The sequence below is a fragment of the Chiloscyllium plagiosum genome, chromosome 11 (genome assembly GCF_004010195.1).
Source record: "Chiloscyllium plagiosum isolate BGI_BamShark_2017 chromosome 11, ASM401019v2, whole genome shotgun sequence".
NCBI classification, from domain to species: domain Eukaryota; kingdom Metazoa; phylum Chordata; class Chondrichthyes; order Orectolobiformes; family Hemiscylliidae; genus Chiloscyllium; species Chiloscyllium plagiosum.
In genome coordinates this window covers 2230861-2248187 of record NC_057720.1, presented here as the reverse complement: position 1 = coordinate 2248187, position 17327 = coordinate 2230861, and the positions used below count along the sequence as shown (strand labels likewise).

The window sequence follows — 17327 nt, the reverse complement described above, 5'->3', positions numbered from 1 at the left end:
TTTGGGGTGACTTGATAGAGGTGTACAAGATGTTTAGGGGTTTAGATAGGGTTGACCGTGAGAACCTTTTTCCACAAATGGAGTCAGCTATTATGAGGGGGCATAGCTTTAAATTAAGGGGGAGTTGGTATAGGACAGATGTTAGGGGTAGGTTCTTTATTCAGCGAGTCGTGAGTTCATGGAATGCCCTGCCAGTAGCAGTGGTGGACTCTCCCTCTTTATGGGCATTTATGCGGGCATTGGATAGGCATATGGAGGATAGTGGGCTAGTGTAGGTTAGGTGGGCTTGGATCGGCGCAACATCGAGGACCAAAGGGCCTGTACTGCGCTGTATTCTTCTATGTTCTATGTACTCTAAAGCTATGCCCTTGGGTCCTAGTCTCTCTTACCAATGGAAAAATCTTCCAAACATACTCTCTGTCCAGGCTATTCAGTATTCTGTATGTTTCAATTAGATCCCCTTTCATCCTTCGAAACTCCATCGAGAATAAACCCAGAGTCCTCAAATGTTCCTCATATGTTAAGCTGTTCATTCCTGGGACCATTCTCATGAATGCCCTCTGAACATGGTCCAGGGCCAGTACATCCCTCCTGAGATATGGGGCCCAACACTGCGCACAATACTCCAAAATGAGGTTTGACCAGAACCTCATAGAGCCTCAGAAGTACATCCTTGCTTTTATATTCAAGTTCTCTCAAAATAAATGTCATCATTGCATTTGCTTTCCTAACTACTGACTCAATCTGCAAGTTTATCTTCAGAGAATCCTGGACTAGAACCCCCAAGTCTCTTTGCACTTCAGACTTCCGAATGTTCTCCCCATTTAGAACATAGTCATCTATTCTTCCTACCAAAGTGCATCACCTCACATTTTCCCACTCTCCTAACCTGTCCAAATCCTTCTGCAGCCTCCCCACCTCCTTGATATTATCTGTCCCCCAACTGTCTTTGTATCATCTGTAAACTTTGGGTCTATCAAGAATAAGGTTGAATCCATTTGGGTGGAAAGTAGAAATTCTAAGAAGAAAAAGTCACTGATAGGTGTAATCTATAGGCCACCAAATAATATCACACTGGGGTGGGCAATTAGCAAAGAAATAACTAATGCCTGTAAAAATGGTACGGCAATTATTATGCAGGATTTTAATCTGCATGTCGATTGGTCAAACCAGGGTCAGTTTGGATAGTCTTGAGGAGGAGTTCATTGAAAATATCCACCATAGATTTCTTGAACAGTATGTAATAGAACCGACAAGGGAACAAGCTATCCTAGGTCTGGTCCTGTATAATGAGACAGGAATAATTAATGACCTCATAGTTAGGGATCCTCTTGAAAGGAGCGATCACAGTATGGTTGAACTTAAAATACAGATGGAAAGTGCCAAGATAAAATCCACTTACAGGGTCCTGTGCTTAAACAAAGGAGACTACAACAGAATGAGGAAGGAGTTGGCTAAAGTAGACTGGAAGCAAAGACTTTATGGTCAGACAGTTAACGAATAGCGGAGGATTTCCAAAGCAATTTTTCAAAGTGCTCAGCAAAAGTATATACCAGTGAAAAAGAAGAACTGTAAGAAAAGGGGTAATCTGCCATAGGTGTCTCGGGAAATAAGGGAGGGTATGAAATCAAAAAGAGAAGGCATACAAAGTGGCAAAGACTAGAGGGAAACTAGAAGATTGAGAAAATTTTAAAGGTCAACCAAAAGCCACAAAAAAACTGTAAACTAAGATAGATTATGAGAGTAAACTAGTTCAGAATATAGAGACAGATAGCAAAAGTTGCTATAAATATATAAAATAAAAAGAGTAGCTAAGGTAAACATTGGTCCTTTAGAGGATGAGAAGGGGCATTTAGTAATGGGATATAATGAAATGGCCCAGGCATTGAATAGGTATTTTGTGTCAGTCTTCACAGTGGAGGACACTAATAACATGCCAATAATTGACAAGGGAGGCAAAGGTAGATGAAGATCTGGAAATAATCAATATCATGAAAAAGGTAGTGTTGGGCAAGTGAATGAAGCTAGAGGTAGACAAGTCTCTTGGCCCTGATGGAATGCATCCCAGGGTAACAAAAGTGATGGTGGGCTAAACAGCAAGGTGTGCACATGTGGTAATTTTCCAAAATTCGATGGACTCTGGAGCAATTCCAGCAGATTGGAAAACAGCAAATGTGGTGCCACTGTTTAAAAAAGGAGGTAGACAAAAAGATTGGGAATTGTAGACCAATTAGCTTAACTTCTGTAGTGGGGAAAATGCTAGAATCTATTATCAAGGAAGAATTAGCAAGACATCTAGATGGAAATTGTTCCCTTGGGCAGACCTATCATGGGTTCATGAAAGGCAGGTCATGCTTAACTAAGCTACTGCAATTCTACAAAGAAATTACGAGCACAGTGGACAATAGGGACCCAGTAAATATGGTGTATCTAGATTTCCAAAAGGCATTAAGTGCTGCACAAAAGAAGGATGCATGGCATTGGATAATGGCATGGACAGAAGATTGGTTAACTAACAGGAAACAAAGACTGGGATAAATGAATGATTTTATAATTGGCGATCAGTGACCAGTGGTGTGCCTCAGGGATCAGTGTTGGGACTGCAATTATTCACAATTTACATAGACGATTCGGAGTTGGGGACCACATTTAGTGTGTCAAAGTTTGCAAAGGACACTAAGATAAGTGGTAGAGAAGTCTGTGCAGAGGACTGTGAAACTTTGTGGAAGGACATAAATAGGTTAAGTGAGTAGGCAAAGGTCTGGCAGATGGAGTACAATGTTAATGAATGTGAAGTTATCCATTTTGGTAAGAGTAACAGTAAAAAGGACTTTTGTTTGAATTATAAAAAAAAATGCAGCATGCTGCTCTGCAGAGAGATGTGAGTGAACTTATACTTGAATCACAGAATGTTGGTCTGCAGGTGCAATAGGTAATAAAGAAAGAAAATGGAATTTTGTCCTTCATTGCTAAAGGGATTGAGTTTAAAAGCAGGGAGGTTAGGTTGCAGCTGAACAAGGAGCTGGTGAGGCCACACTGGAGTACTGTGTGCAGTTTTCTTCCCATTACTTGAGAAAGGATATACTGGCACCAGAGAGGGTTCACTAGGTTGATTCCAGAGTTGAGGGGATTGGCTTGTGAGGAGAGACTAATTAGGCTGGGATTATATTCATTGGAATTTAGAAGAATGAGGGGGGATCTTATAGAACATATAAAATTATGAAGGAAATAGATAAAATAGAAATAGTGAGGGTGTTTCCACTGGTGGGTGAAACTAGGGCATGAGGGCATAACCTCAAAATTAGGGGGAGCAGATTTAGGACCAAATTGAGGAGGGTTGTGAATCCGTGGAATTCCATGACGAGTTAAGTAGTTGAGGCTTCCTCATTGAATGTTTTTAATGCTTTTGACCAATAAAGGAATTAAGGACTATAGTGAGAGGGTGGGTAAATGGAGCTGAAGCCACAAAAAGATCAGCCACCATTTTATTGAACAGCGGAGCTGGCTCGAAAGGCCAGATGGCCTACTCCTGCTCCTATTTCTTATGCTCTTATGATGGTTAGGATAACAGCTGCAGCAGCTGAATGGACTCTCTCTGCAAAACAAAAGGGTGCCTTTGGAGGAACAAGACTTCATTGGAAAAAGGAGCAAAGACAAAGGATTCCTCAGCCCAATGTAAACCACAGACTTTATTCCACATAAATATTATAAGTACTTGCTTGTTTCTTGATCTTTGGCCCATCGTGTATTCAAATCTCTGTTTCATTTCTGGATTAGTCAGCAGGATTCCACAGCACAGGCATCAAGTCATGGCTGAATGGAATTTAGAAGAACAAGGGGAGATCTTATAGAAACATAAAACTATGAAGGAAATAGATAAGATAGAATCAGGGTGTTTGTTTCCATTGGAGGGTGAAACTAGAACTAGGGGGCATAACCTCAAAATAAGGAGGAGCAGATTTAGGACTGACTTGAAAAGGAACTTCTTCACCCAAAGGGTTGTGAATCTGTGGAATCCCCTGCACAATGTAGCAGTTGAGGCTACCTCATAGAGTGTTTTTAAGGCAATGATAAATAGATTTTTGAACAGTAAGGGATTCAAGGGTTATGGTGAGCAGGCAAGTAAGTAGAGCTGAGTTCACAAAAAGATCATCCATGATTTTATTGAATAGCTGGATGAGCCAGATGGCCTACTCCTGCTCCTATTTCTTATGTTCTTATGGCAGAAGAGGTAGAAAGGCACCTAGCTCAGATGGAGTGGATGGTGGAGTTGAAAATTGGTAATGTCAATGAAGGAAGCTGAAGCTGCTCCAACATTACTGAAGGCTCAGGTAAAGGTAGAAATTAAAACAAGGGTGAGGCTCAGTTGTGTTCTTTTGATGCTATGGTGGAAGGAAGCAATACTCCTGGTCAGATATTCTACTTACTATTGGGTAGAAAATTGGATGAATTATGGGTAGAAAATTGGATGGATTCAGGGGAGGACCAAAAATACCCACTGATCCAGTGATTGTTCAGAAATGTTCAAGCTCATAAGTTGAACAAGAGCCAAGATGAGGGTAAACATCATTGTTTCCTGATGCTTCAAATGTTAGTTCTGAATTCTGATGAAGTGATTGATTATAATTCACCCGGAAAAATTGTGAATCGGAAGGACAGTAGCCGTCACTGCAAGGAGGTCCTCATTCTGTTTCTAAGTGCCATTGTATTTGGGATGCTGTTGATGTTTTCTTTCATACTTTGAGAAAGTGTCAATATCTGCAGTCAGTTGTTGAATTCTTGATGCTTGCTCTCAAATGAGTGTTCAACAAAATAAAAGATGGTGTTTTGGATTTTGATGTTTTTGATTTAGGTCCAAGGCTGTCTTTTTTTAGTGGGGAAAAAAACCCAAAGAATTGCAGATGATGGAAATTTGAAACAAAAACAGAAATTACTGGAGAGACTCAGCAGGTCTGGCAGCATCTGTTGAGAGAACGCTGAGTTAATGTTTTGGGTCCAGCGATCTTCTTCAAAACTGAAAAAGACCTGTTGAGTTCTTCCTGCAATTTATGTTTTTTCCTTTTTGGTAGTGAATTGGATTCCAGAATTTACTTCCCATCCAGATCATTGCTTCCAGATTCCTTGTCTAACCTCAGCCGATGCTCTCTTACTCTGATTCAGACACCCCTCACCTCTCTTCCACTCCCTTACTACTTTCTTCCTCATTCCCAGGGTGATACTTTTAGCAAGGTTTCTGTCCTACTCTCTCTGTTTATTCCCAGAGCCCAGGAGCCTGCCCTTGAAGCTTTCAACATTCTACTTAATTTGCCCTTGTGGCTCTGATTTCATCACCTCAGCCCATACATAACTGCTCATCTCTTAACCTCGCATAACATGGGGATCTGGTGCTTTTATCACTAACCTCACAATCCTCATTTTCCCACCTGTCTCCTATTCCACTGCACCAACCTCTAAACCTAGTAAGAGAAAGTTTAACCTGGTTCCTTTGCTAATTCCCCGAAACATACAAATGGGAAAAGGCCATTCAGCCCCTCAAGCTTGCTCCTCCATTCAAAAAAGTCATGATCTAATTAATGCACATTTCCATGTGCCCTGATAACTTTTCACTACCATCCCCCTTTGATTATCAAGAATGTATCAACAACAGTCCTAAAATATTCAAAGACTGCTTCCACTACTGTTTGAGGAAGAAGATTCCAGTGACACTCCACTGTCCATGAGGAAAAAAAAAATCATCTCTGTCTTAAATGGAAGACGTCCAATATTTACACATTGACCACTAGTTCTAGATATTCCCTCAAGAGGAAACATACTCTCCACATCCACCCAGTCAAGGCACCTCAGGATTGTCTGTTTCAGTCACCTCTTACTCTTCCAGACTCCAGCAAATACAAGTCTAGCCTGTCCAAACCTTCTTCATGAGCCCACCTACTCATTCCAGATTTTAGTGGCCCCAAAACAGATCCTTGCAGTACACCACTAGTAACTGAACTCCAGGATAAACATTTCCCATCAACCACCACTTTCTTTCAGCTAGCCAATTTCTGATCCAAACCACTAAACCGATGCCTCCGTATTTTGTGCAATAGTCTACCACGGGGAACCTTATCAAATGCCTTACAAAATTCATACGCACCACATCAACTGCTTTACCCTCCTCCACATGTTTGACTACTATCTCAAAGAATTCAATAAGATTTGTGAGGCACGACCTACCCTTCACAAACCAGTATTGACTATCCCTAATCAATTTATTCCTCTCTAGATGATTTTTATTCCTATCTCTTATAACCTTTTCCAACACTTTACCCACAACAGAAGTATGGCTCAGTGATCTATAATTATCAGGGATGTCTCTACTCCCCTTCTTAAACAAGGGGGCAACATTTGTTATCCTCCAGTCTTCTGGCACTATTCCTGTTGACAATGGCAACGTAAAGATCAAAGCCAAAAGCTCTGCAATCTCCTCCCTGGCGTCCCAGAGAATCCTAGGATAAATCCCAGAGGACTTATCTATTTTCACACTTTCCAGAATTGCGAACAACTCCTTCTTGTGAATCTCAATCCCATCCCGTCCTGTATCTCAGTATTCTCCTTGACAACATTGTCTTTTTCCAGTGTGACTACTGAGGAAAAATAATCATTTAGCGCTGCCCATATCTCCTCAGACTCCACGCACAACTTCCCACGACTATCCTTGATTAGCCCTAATCTTTCTCTAATCATTCTTTTATTCCTGATGTATCTATAGAAAGCTTTAGGGTTTTCCTTAATTCTATATGCTGACAACTTCTCATGTCTCCTCCAGACTCTTCTTAGCTCTCTGTTTAGGTCTTTCCTGGCTAACTTGTAACTCTCAAGTGCCCTAACTGAGCCTTCACATTTCATCCTAACATAAGCCTTCTTATTCCTCTTGACAAGAGATTCAACTTCTTTAGTAAACCACAGCTCCTTCGTTCAACCACTTCCTCCGCCTGATAGGTACATACTTATCAAGGACCCACAGTAGCTCCACATTTCAATTGCACCCATGCCGAGCAGTTTCCTTCCCCATCCTATGCATCCTCAATCTTGCCTAATTGCATCATAATTGCCTTAGCCCCAGAAATAACTCTCACCCGGCAGTATATACTTATCCTTTGTCATCACTACAGTAAACATAACTGAATTGTGGCCACTATCACCAAAGCGCTCACCTACCTCCAAATCTAACACCTGGCCTCGTTCCTTATCCATTACCAAATCCAATATAGCTTCGCCCCTTGTTGGCTTGTCTACATACCGTGTCAGGAAACCATCCTGCATACATTGGACAAAAAGTGACCCATCCAAAGTACTCAAACTATAGTATTCCCAGTCAATAGTTGGAAAGTTAACGTCCCCCATTACAACTGCCCTATTACTCTCGTTCCTATCCAGAATCATCTTTGCTCTCCTTTCCTCTACTGTCTATCACTAACCTCACAATCCTCACTTTCCCACCTGCCTCCTGGAACTATTCAGAGGCCTATAGAAAGCTCCTAACAGGGTGACCTTTCCTTTCCTGTTTCTAAACTCAGCCCATCCCATATTACATCAGTAGACGAGTCCTCAAACGTTCTTTCTGCCACTGTAATACTGTCCTTGATTAATAATGCCACACCTCCCCCTCTTTTACCATCTTCTCTGTTCTTACTGAAACATTTAAATCCTGGAACCTACAACAACCATTCCTGTCCCTGCTCTATCCATCCAAATGGCCACAACATCGAAATCCCAGGTACCAACCCATGCTGCAAGTTCACCCACCTCATTCCGGATGCTCCTGGCATTGAAGTGGACACTTCCCTGCTTGCCGCTGAACTCTTGCGACCTTGAAACCTCATTTCTGACCTCACTACTCTCAACCTCCTGGACACTGGAACTTCAATTTAGGTTCCCATCCCCCTACTGAATTAGTCTTTCACAACAAGATTATCAATTAACCCTTTCTCACTGTACAAAATCAAATCTGAAATAGCCAATTCTCTAGCTGGCTCTTCAACAAATTGATCTAAACAAAATCTTGTACATATTGCAGGAATTCATCCACCACAATATTACTATGATTGTATTTTGCCCAGTCTATATGCGGATAAAATCACACAAAATACTCCAGCAACCTTTTTGTATGCATCTTTAATTTCCTGTTTAATGCCTTCCTCTAGGTTGCCACTACAGCTTGGAGACCTATAGACAACTCAATCTAATGTTTTTCATTCCTTATTGTTTCATGGCTCCATCCACTGATTCCACATTAACACTTCCTGCACCAATATTCTTTCCCAGTATTGCACTGATTTCCCCAATTCAACAATTTTCATCAATTTCATCAACAACACTGCCCCACTTCCTTTTCTGTTTATGTGTGTCCTTCCTAATAATTGAATATGCTTGATGCTCAGTTCCCAGCCGTCTTCACCCACAGCCATGATCAACGTAATTGCAATATCATAACCATTCATAACTACCTGTGCTGTTAATTCATCTAATTTATTTAAAATGCTCCATGTAATCAGGTATAGTACATTTAGAGTTGTCTTTTTGATATATTTATACATTCCTTTTGTACTCTAATTCTATTCATTGCTAGTAATTCTTTCGTATGCCTTCCACTTTTGATTTCAACTTTTCTATCTTACATGTTCATTTTTGTTTCCTTCATACAAATCTCTACTCAAATTTCTGTTCCTCTGCTACCTCAGCTTAAACCCCCCTTCAGAGTATTAGCAAATGTCCTTGCAAGGATATCGGCTCTGATTCTGCTGAAGTGCACCCTTTCCAGCTTCTACAGGTCCCAACTTTGGCAGAATCAGTCCCAATGCCTCAAGAATCAAAATCCCTCCCTCCTACATCTTTCCTCTAGCCACACATTAATTTGGTTTCTTCTCCTATTCCTGATCTTGCTGGGACTGGGAGTAACTACCTTTGAGGTCCTTTTTTAAATGTATATCACAGTTCCTTATATTCTGTTTGCAGAATGCCATTTCTGTTTTCCACCTATGTTATTGGTACCAACTACAGTCCAAAAAAACCTGGAAGCTGTACATATCCCAAGATAATGTAAGGCACTACAGAAATGCAAGTTTTTTTTATAAAGAGATTAGATTAGATTACTTACAGTTTGGAAACAGGCCCTTCAGCCCAACAAGTCCACACCGACCCACTCCCCTACATTTACCCCTTCACCTAACACTGCAGGCAATTTAGCATGGCCAATTCACCTAATCTGCACCTTTTTGGATTATGGGAGGAAACCCGCACAGACACGGGGAGAATGTGCAAACTCCACACAGAGAGTCACCTGAGGCAGGAATTGAACCCAGGTTTCTGGCACTGTGAGGCAGCAGTGCTAACCACTGTGCCACTGTGTCGCCCACTAGGTAACTATTAGTAAAATCTCACTGAAAAGTAGAATGTGTTATGTTCAGGCCAAATGCTTTTAATCCTTAACTTAATTCCGTACTTCATCTGAATCTCCATTAGCACAGTGCTGAATTCGGGTGTACAAAGCTGCTCAATGTATTCCAGTCCCTTTGTTTCATTAAAGTATTTTCTCTGAACAGTACTGAGAGCCACACTCTGTGAGAAAGAGAGGAAAATATTTAAGAACTGGAGAAATTTAATCAGTATTTTGTTGACAACATTATGCCTTGGCTTCCCAATAAAATTTCCATCAAACTTAGCATAACAAAGTACTCACTGTTTCCACATATATCAGAGTGTATTATGACTCAATTTTATAATCAATTGCAGCCAAACTTCAAACACCAAACTCTCAAGTATACTCATTCAACATTTTATATTCAGTTTCTTAAATTAAAATTGTATACATAACCCATATGCATAATTAAAGTTCACCATAAAATGTCAGATGTTAATATTCCTCCAGATAGTTTCGCAGTGCCAATCTAAGTAACTTTGCCAACCCCAACAACTCTCCAAGATTTCTGCACTCTTCCAATTCTGGCTTCTTGTGCATGCCCCATTTTAATTTCTGCATTATGTTTTGCCAGGACTTCAACTCCAGGGCCCTAACCTCTGAAATTCTGCCCTTATATCTCTGTCACTCTACCTTCCTTCTCCCTTGAAGACAGATTCATAAAGCTTTATCACTTTGATCCCTTGTCACAATAGTGGCACTGCATGAAAGTTTGATTGATAATCCTGTTGTGAGAAGCACTTTAGGAGGATTTTACTATGTTAAAGTTCCTATATAACTGTAAATCACTGTTATTTGTTGCTATAATGGGAAAATGTATACAGCTTTCCTATTCTGAATTCTATGCGTGATCCAAGCACACTTCCTGCACTGACCTGTCCATTCTAGGGATCTTGAGGATCAGGGGTCAGGTTAGGTTTCTCGACCTCCCCCGGCACCAGTGGTCCTGGATACTGTTGGACAGCAAAGCCAACAGAACCCTCAAGCCCCAAAGATCATGTGAAAGAAAATAGGAGCAACAGAATGCCATACAATTCACTGAGCATGTTCCACTATTCAATACCATTATTATCCTGAGACAGTGCCCTATAATTTCTACATAAAACATAGAACAGTACAGCACAGTACAGGCTCTTCGGCCCATGATGTCAAGCATTTATCTTAATCTAAGATCAACCTAACCTACACACCCCTCAATTTACTGTCCATGTGCTTGTCCAGCAGTCGCTTAAATGTCCCTAATGTCTCTGACTCTACTATCACTGCTAGCAATGCATTCCATGCACCTACCATTCTCTGTGTAAATAACTTATCTCTGACATCTCCCCTATACCTTCCTCCTATCATCTTAAAATTATGATCCTTCATGACAGCCATTTCTGCCCTGGGAAACGTCTCTGGTTATCTACTCTGTCAATACCTCTCATTACCCTGTAAACCTATATCAAGTCACCTTTCTTCCTTCTTCTCTCCAGTGTGAAAAGCCATAGCTCACTCAACCTCCCTTCATAAACATGCCCTCCAAGCCAAGCAGTATACTCGTAACTTTCCTCTGCACCCTGTCTAAAGCACCTACATTCTTCCTATAACGAGGTGAACAGAACTGGACACAATATTCCAAGTGTGGTCTAACCAGGGTTTTATAGAGCCATAGCAAAACCTCACAACTCTTAAACTCAATTCCCCTGTTAATGAAAGCCAAAACACCATACACCTTCTTAACAACCCTATCAACTTGGGTGACAACTTTGAGGGATTTATGGACATGGACCCCAAGATCCCGCTGTTCCTCCACACTGCCAAGAATCCTGTTAACCCTGTACTCAGCATTCAAATTCGACCTTCCAAAATGAATCACTTCGTATTTATCCAAGTAGAACTCCATCTGCCACTTCTCAGCCCAGCTCTGCAATCTGTCAACATCTTTCGTAGCCTGCAACAGTCCTTGACACTATCTACAACACCATCGCCATTTGTGTCATCGACAAACTTACTAACCCACCCTTCCACTTATTCATCCAAGTCATTTATAAAAAATTACAAAGACCAGAAGCCCAAGAACAGATCCCTGCGGAACATTGCTGATCACCAACCTCCAGGCAGAATACTTTCCATTCACTATTATTCGCTGTCTTCTTTCAGCCAGCCAATTCTGTATCCAGACAGCCAAATTTCCCTGTATCCCATACCTCCTAACTTTCTGAAGGAGCCTACAGTGGGGATCCTTAACAAATGCCTTACTGAAATCCATATACACCACATCCACTGCTCAACCTTCATCAACTTATTTCATCACATCATCAAAGAACTCAATAGGGCTTGTAAGCCATACCTGCCCCTCACAAAGCCATGCTGACTATCTTTAATCAAACAATGTTTTTCCAAATAGTCAAAATCCTATCTCTCAGAATCCTTTCCAATACCTTGCTTACTTCAAATGTAAGACTGACTGATCTATAATTTCCTGGGATTTCCCTAATCCCTTTCTTGAACAGAGGAACAACATTCGCCTCCCTCCAATCATCCGGTGCTACTCCCATGGAGAGTGAGGATGTAAAGATCATCACCAGAGGCACAGCAATCTCATTCCTCGCTACCCGTGGTAACCTTGGATATATCTGGGGACTCATTTATCTTGATGCTTCCCCGAATTTCCAGCACATCCACTTTCTTAATATCAATCTGTTCAAGCCTATTAACCTGGTCCACAGTGTTCTCACTACTAACAAGGTCCCTCTCTTTAGTGATACTGAAGCATAAAAATCATTTATGGCCTCCCTTACCTTTTCAGACTCCAAGTCTAAGTTCCCTCCACAATCTCTGATCAGCCCTACCTTCGCTCTGATCATTCTCTTATTCCTCACGTAGAATGTCTTTGTGTTTTCCCTAATCCTTCCCACCAAGGCTTTATCGTGCCCCCTTCTAGCTCTCCTCAGTCCATTTTTGAGTTCCTTCCTACCCTGTAACACTCTAAAGCTGTGCCAGATCCTTGCTTCCTCAACCTTAAGTAAACTTCCTTCTTCCTCTTGACAAGAAGCTCCTTGTCTCTCGTCATCCAAGGCTCCTTCACATTGCCATTCCTTGCCTGTCTCAGTGGGACATGGTTATCCAACACTCACGACAAGTGCTCCTTAAACAACCTCCACATTTCTGTTGTGCATTTCCTGTAGAACAATTGTTTACAATTTATACTCCACAGCTCCTGTCTAATAGCAGTATAATTTTCCCTCCCCCAATTAAATACCTTCCCATACTGTCTGTTCCTATTCATCTCCATGGCGAGGGTAAAGGTGAGGCAGTTATGGTCATTGCTCAGAATTGCTCACCCATCGAGAGATCTGACACCTGGCCTGGCTTGTTGCCTCACACCAAATCCAATATGGCCTCCACCCTAGTCGGCCTATCTACATATTGAGTCAGGAATCCTTCCTGGACACACCTGACAAATCGGCGCCATCCAGACCATCTGCACTAAGGAAGTTCCAATCAATATTGGGGAAGTTGAAGTCACCCATAAAAACATCTCTGTTACATGTGCACCGTTCCAGGATCTGCTGTCCAATCTGTTCTTCCACCTCTCTGCTGAAATTGGGGGTCTTTAGAATACACCCTATAAAGTGACTGCTCCTTTTCTATGTCTGACTTCAATCCATACTGACTCAGTAGACAAACCTTCCTCAAACCTTCTTTTCTGCAACTGTGATGCACTTTCTAATTAACAATGCTACTTCCCCTCCTCTTTTACCCCCTCCCCCTTTCCCATTCTTTTTAAAAGATCTAAACCCTGGAACAGGCAGCAACAATTTCTGCCCCTGTGAAATCCATGTCTCCGTTACGGCCATACATCGTAGTTCCAAGTACTGATCCATGCTCTAAGTTCATCACTCTTATTCTTGACACTCCTTGCATTGAAACAGATACACTTTAACCCATCCCTTTGCCCTATCAACTGTGTATCTTTTCTGTCAGACTCTCTGCATTCCGTTTTCTGCCCATTCAACAATTACCCTCTCCTCTAATCTGCAGGAGTGGTTCCCCCTGCCAAGGTAGCTTAAACTCTGCCAAAATGGTCTAGCAAATCACACACCGCCCCCCCTCCAACTCCAAAGGCCACTGGGGCCCCTCCAGTTCAAGTACAATCCATCCTTCATGTACAGGTCCCACCTTCCCCAGAAGGTACCCCAATGATCTACATATTTGAAGCCCTTCCTCCTGCACCAGCCCTGCACCCACATGTTTAGATTACATTACAGTGTGGAAACAGGCCCTTCGGCCCAACAAGTCCACACCGACCCGCCGAAGCGTAACCCACCCATACCCCTACATTTACCGCTTACCTAACACTACGGACAATTTAGCATGGCCAATTCACCTGACCTGCACATCTTTGGACTGTGGGAGGAAACCGGACCACCCGGAGGAAACCCACGCAGACACGGGGAGAACGTGCAAACTCCACACAGTCAGTCGCCTGAGGCGGGAATTGAACCCAGGTCTCTGGCGCTGTGAGGCAACAATGCTAACCACTGTGCCACCGTGCCGTTTAGCTGCACTCGCTCCTTGTTCCTTGCCTCACTACCATATGGCGATTACTACTCTGCTCGTCCTGCTTCTTAGCTTCCAACCTAATTCCCTCAAATCACTTTTTAGATCCTCATCCCTTTCCTAATAATGTCATTGGAGCCAATATGCACTACGACTTCTGGGTGCTCACCCTCCCACTTCGGAGTCTTGAAGACTCAAGCAGAGACATCCCGGACCCTGGCACCTGTGAGGCAACATACCTTCTGGGAGTCCTGATCGTGACCACAGAATCTCCTGTCCATTCCTCTAACTGTTGTGTCTCCTACTACTAGCACTATTCTATTCTCCCTACTTCCCTTCTGAACCACAGAACCAGGCTCAGTGCCAGAGACCTGACTACTAAGATTTTCCCTTGGTAGGTCATTCTCCCCCTCCCAACAGTATCTACAACAGTATACCTATTATTGAGGGGAATGGCCACAGGGATCTCTGCACTGTCTGCCTGTTCTCTTCCATCACCTGACTATAACTCATCCACCTATTTCCTGTACCTGAGGTGAGACTATCGCCCTGTAACTCCTCTCTATTACCCCCTCTGCCTCCCCAATGATCTAAAGTTCATCCAGCTCCAGTTCCCTAACATGGTTTCCCAGGAGCTGGAGTTGGGTGACTCGTTCCTCCCACATCCTACTGGAGGAGCATACAACTGCCCTAACATCCATTCCCACTGTTCTGAATTCCCAAATAGACTACTGAAAAAACTAGTAACCTTCCCAAATCGGTGCACAGAACCTTCTTTTTTTGGTTAGAGGAGGATGGGTGGGAAACACTACATAAATAGTGTTTCAGGTAAAGCAACCATTCAAATATATTATCTCACAATTCTCCTGCTCAGTATGCGCTCCACCTATTCATGAAACAATTTATTAAAGAAGAAATTTACCTTCCCGGCAGCCCCTAGTCCACCGCTGCTGCAAAAATGAAGGCTGCTGATCCCACCAGGTAAGTTTTTAAAGGAGGAATTTACCTTCTCAGCAGTCCCCTGGTCCTCATTCTCACTGCTACTGCTGCAAAAATTATTATTAAGGGAGGAGAGGGAGCTGAGTGGTCACAGCAATTTCAGATGGCTGACATATGATTGCCAATGGTGATACAAAAGTAGTCAGTTCTGCAAGATGGCATTACTGGAGAAGATGAGAAATCTTTGTAGGGATATTGTAACACCAACTATTATGTCCAAAACCTAAACACAGAACAAAAATACTGTTGACAGACTCTGTACTATTCTTACTTTAAAGTTTTCTGTGATAAGAGTAAACAGCTTAGTCCCACTTCCTTTATCACAAGCGGTATTTGGCATTATGATTTCTAAAGGTGTTAAAATCTGCAACTTGGTAATAACCTGTAAAACAAACATAAGGCAGGAAGTGCCCCCATGCAATGATATAAATGATTCAAACCTACTTAATTTTATAGAGTTATTATTTTTATTTCATAAATATAGCAGTATATCAATTATATGAAGCATTATAAAACTATGCAACATAAGCAAGAAGGTTCCTGATTCAGCTCTTAGTCTCTTCTGTTGCTGCATCTGGATTACTGCAAACAGACTCAACACCCCTGAGACAGCCAGTGGAAACAAATCAGGCAGATTTTCACTTCGGAGTGCTATCTGCAGAATCCAGCTGGAAAATACGTATGTAGATTCTTGGATCAGAAATGGAAGGGACTTCCCCATGACAAGAATTATTTCAGAATTGTAGGGTTATGTTTATCAAGAAGGAATGAACAGGATGGACTCTTCAATTTTGAAAAGAGAAAGGCTGCAGAGTAACCGGATGGGGGTATCTGAAATTCTGAAATATTTTATAGCATAGGGAATGTAGGGATTAGGAAAACCAGGGCCTTCAACAAAGACCAGTTATAAACAAATTCAATAAGGAATTTTGAAGAGCCTTCTTTTAAATAGAATGAAGAGAATGTGAAATTCAGTATTACAGAGAGTAACTGAAGTAACTAACAAAGATGCATTTAATGGGAAGCCTGATAAACACTACTGGGGAAAGATAACAAAGGATTATGCTGATAAAGTTAAATAAAGAAGAGTGGGAGGATGGTCCAATGGAATATAATGCCAATGTGAAATGACTGGACTGATAGGGCCTTTCTGTGTTGAATTTCTTATGTAATTCTATGTGACATTCTACACAACAGGACAGGCCCGGGTGTTCAAATTCAGCAGGGAAGGAAAGAATGGGAACGGACAACAGCAGACTAATTTGGATATTCCGAGGAGTAGCAATCAGAGTCAGATTTCCACTCCACTTCTATTTTGTCCTGTTAGTACTGAGCAACCCATTTCTAGCATTCAGTTATGAGCAGGATAGCTGAAGTCACCACAGTTTCACAAGTGAATCCAAAGGGTTTTTACAAATATATGAAGGATAAAAGGGTAACTAGGGAGAGAATATGGCCACCCAAAGATCAGCAAGGCGGCCTTTTTGTGGAGCCACAGAAAATGGGGGCGATACTAAATGAATATTTTGCATCAGTATTTACTATGGAAAAGGATATGGAAGATATAGACTGTAGGGAAATAGATGGTTACATCTTGAAAAATGTCCAGATTACAGAGGAGGAAGTGCTGGATGTCTTGAAATGGTTAAAGGTGGATAAATCCCCAGGGCCTGATCAGGTGCACGTAAGAATTCTGTGGGAAGCTAGAGAAGTAATTGCTGGGCCTCTTGCTGAGATATTGTATCATTGATAGTCACGGGTGAGGTGCCGGAAGACTAGAGGTTGGCAAACGTGGTGCCACTGTTTAAAAAGGGCGGTAAAGACAAGCCAGGGAACTGTAGACATTGTATCATTGATAGTCACGGGTGAGGTGCCGGAAGACTAGAGGTTGGCAAACGTGGTGCCACTGTTTAAAAAGGGCGGTAAAGACAAGCCAGGGAACTGTAGACCGGTAAGCCTGACCTCGGTGGTGGGCAAGTTGTTGGAGGGAATCCTGAGGGACAGGATGTACATATATTTGGAAAGGCAAGGACTGATTAGGCATAGTCAACATGGTTTTGTGCGTGGGAAATCATGTCTCACAAACTTGATTGAGTTTTTTGAAGAAGTAACAAAGGAGATTGATGAGGGCAGAGCAGTAGATGTGATCTATATGGACTTCAGTAAGGTGTTCGACAAGGTTCCCCATGGGAGACTGATTAGCAAGGTTAGATCTCAGGGAATAATGGGAGAACTAGCCATTTGGATACAGAACTGGCTCAAAGGTAGAAGACAGAGGGTGGTGGTGGAGGGTTGTTTTTCAGACTGGAGGCCTGTGACCAGT

General features: G+C 42.0%; 1 protein-coding gene across 1 annotated transcript in view; it reads right to left on the bottom strand.

The window, feature by feature from the left end:
• Positions 1-17327, bottom strand: part of msh4 (mutS homolog 4) — a 130777-nt gene that overhangs the window by 96374 nt on the left and 17076 nt on the right. Inside the window, exons 4-5 of the mRNA XM_043700068.1 lie at positions 15276-15386; positions 9485-9600 (exon numbers count right to left, since the gene is read on the bottom strand). Of these exons, the coding sequence (XP_043556003.1) occupies positions 9485-9600; positions 15276-15386 (227 nt within the window). The remainder of the gene's footprint in view (positions 1-9484; positions 9601-15275; positions 15387-17327) is intronic.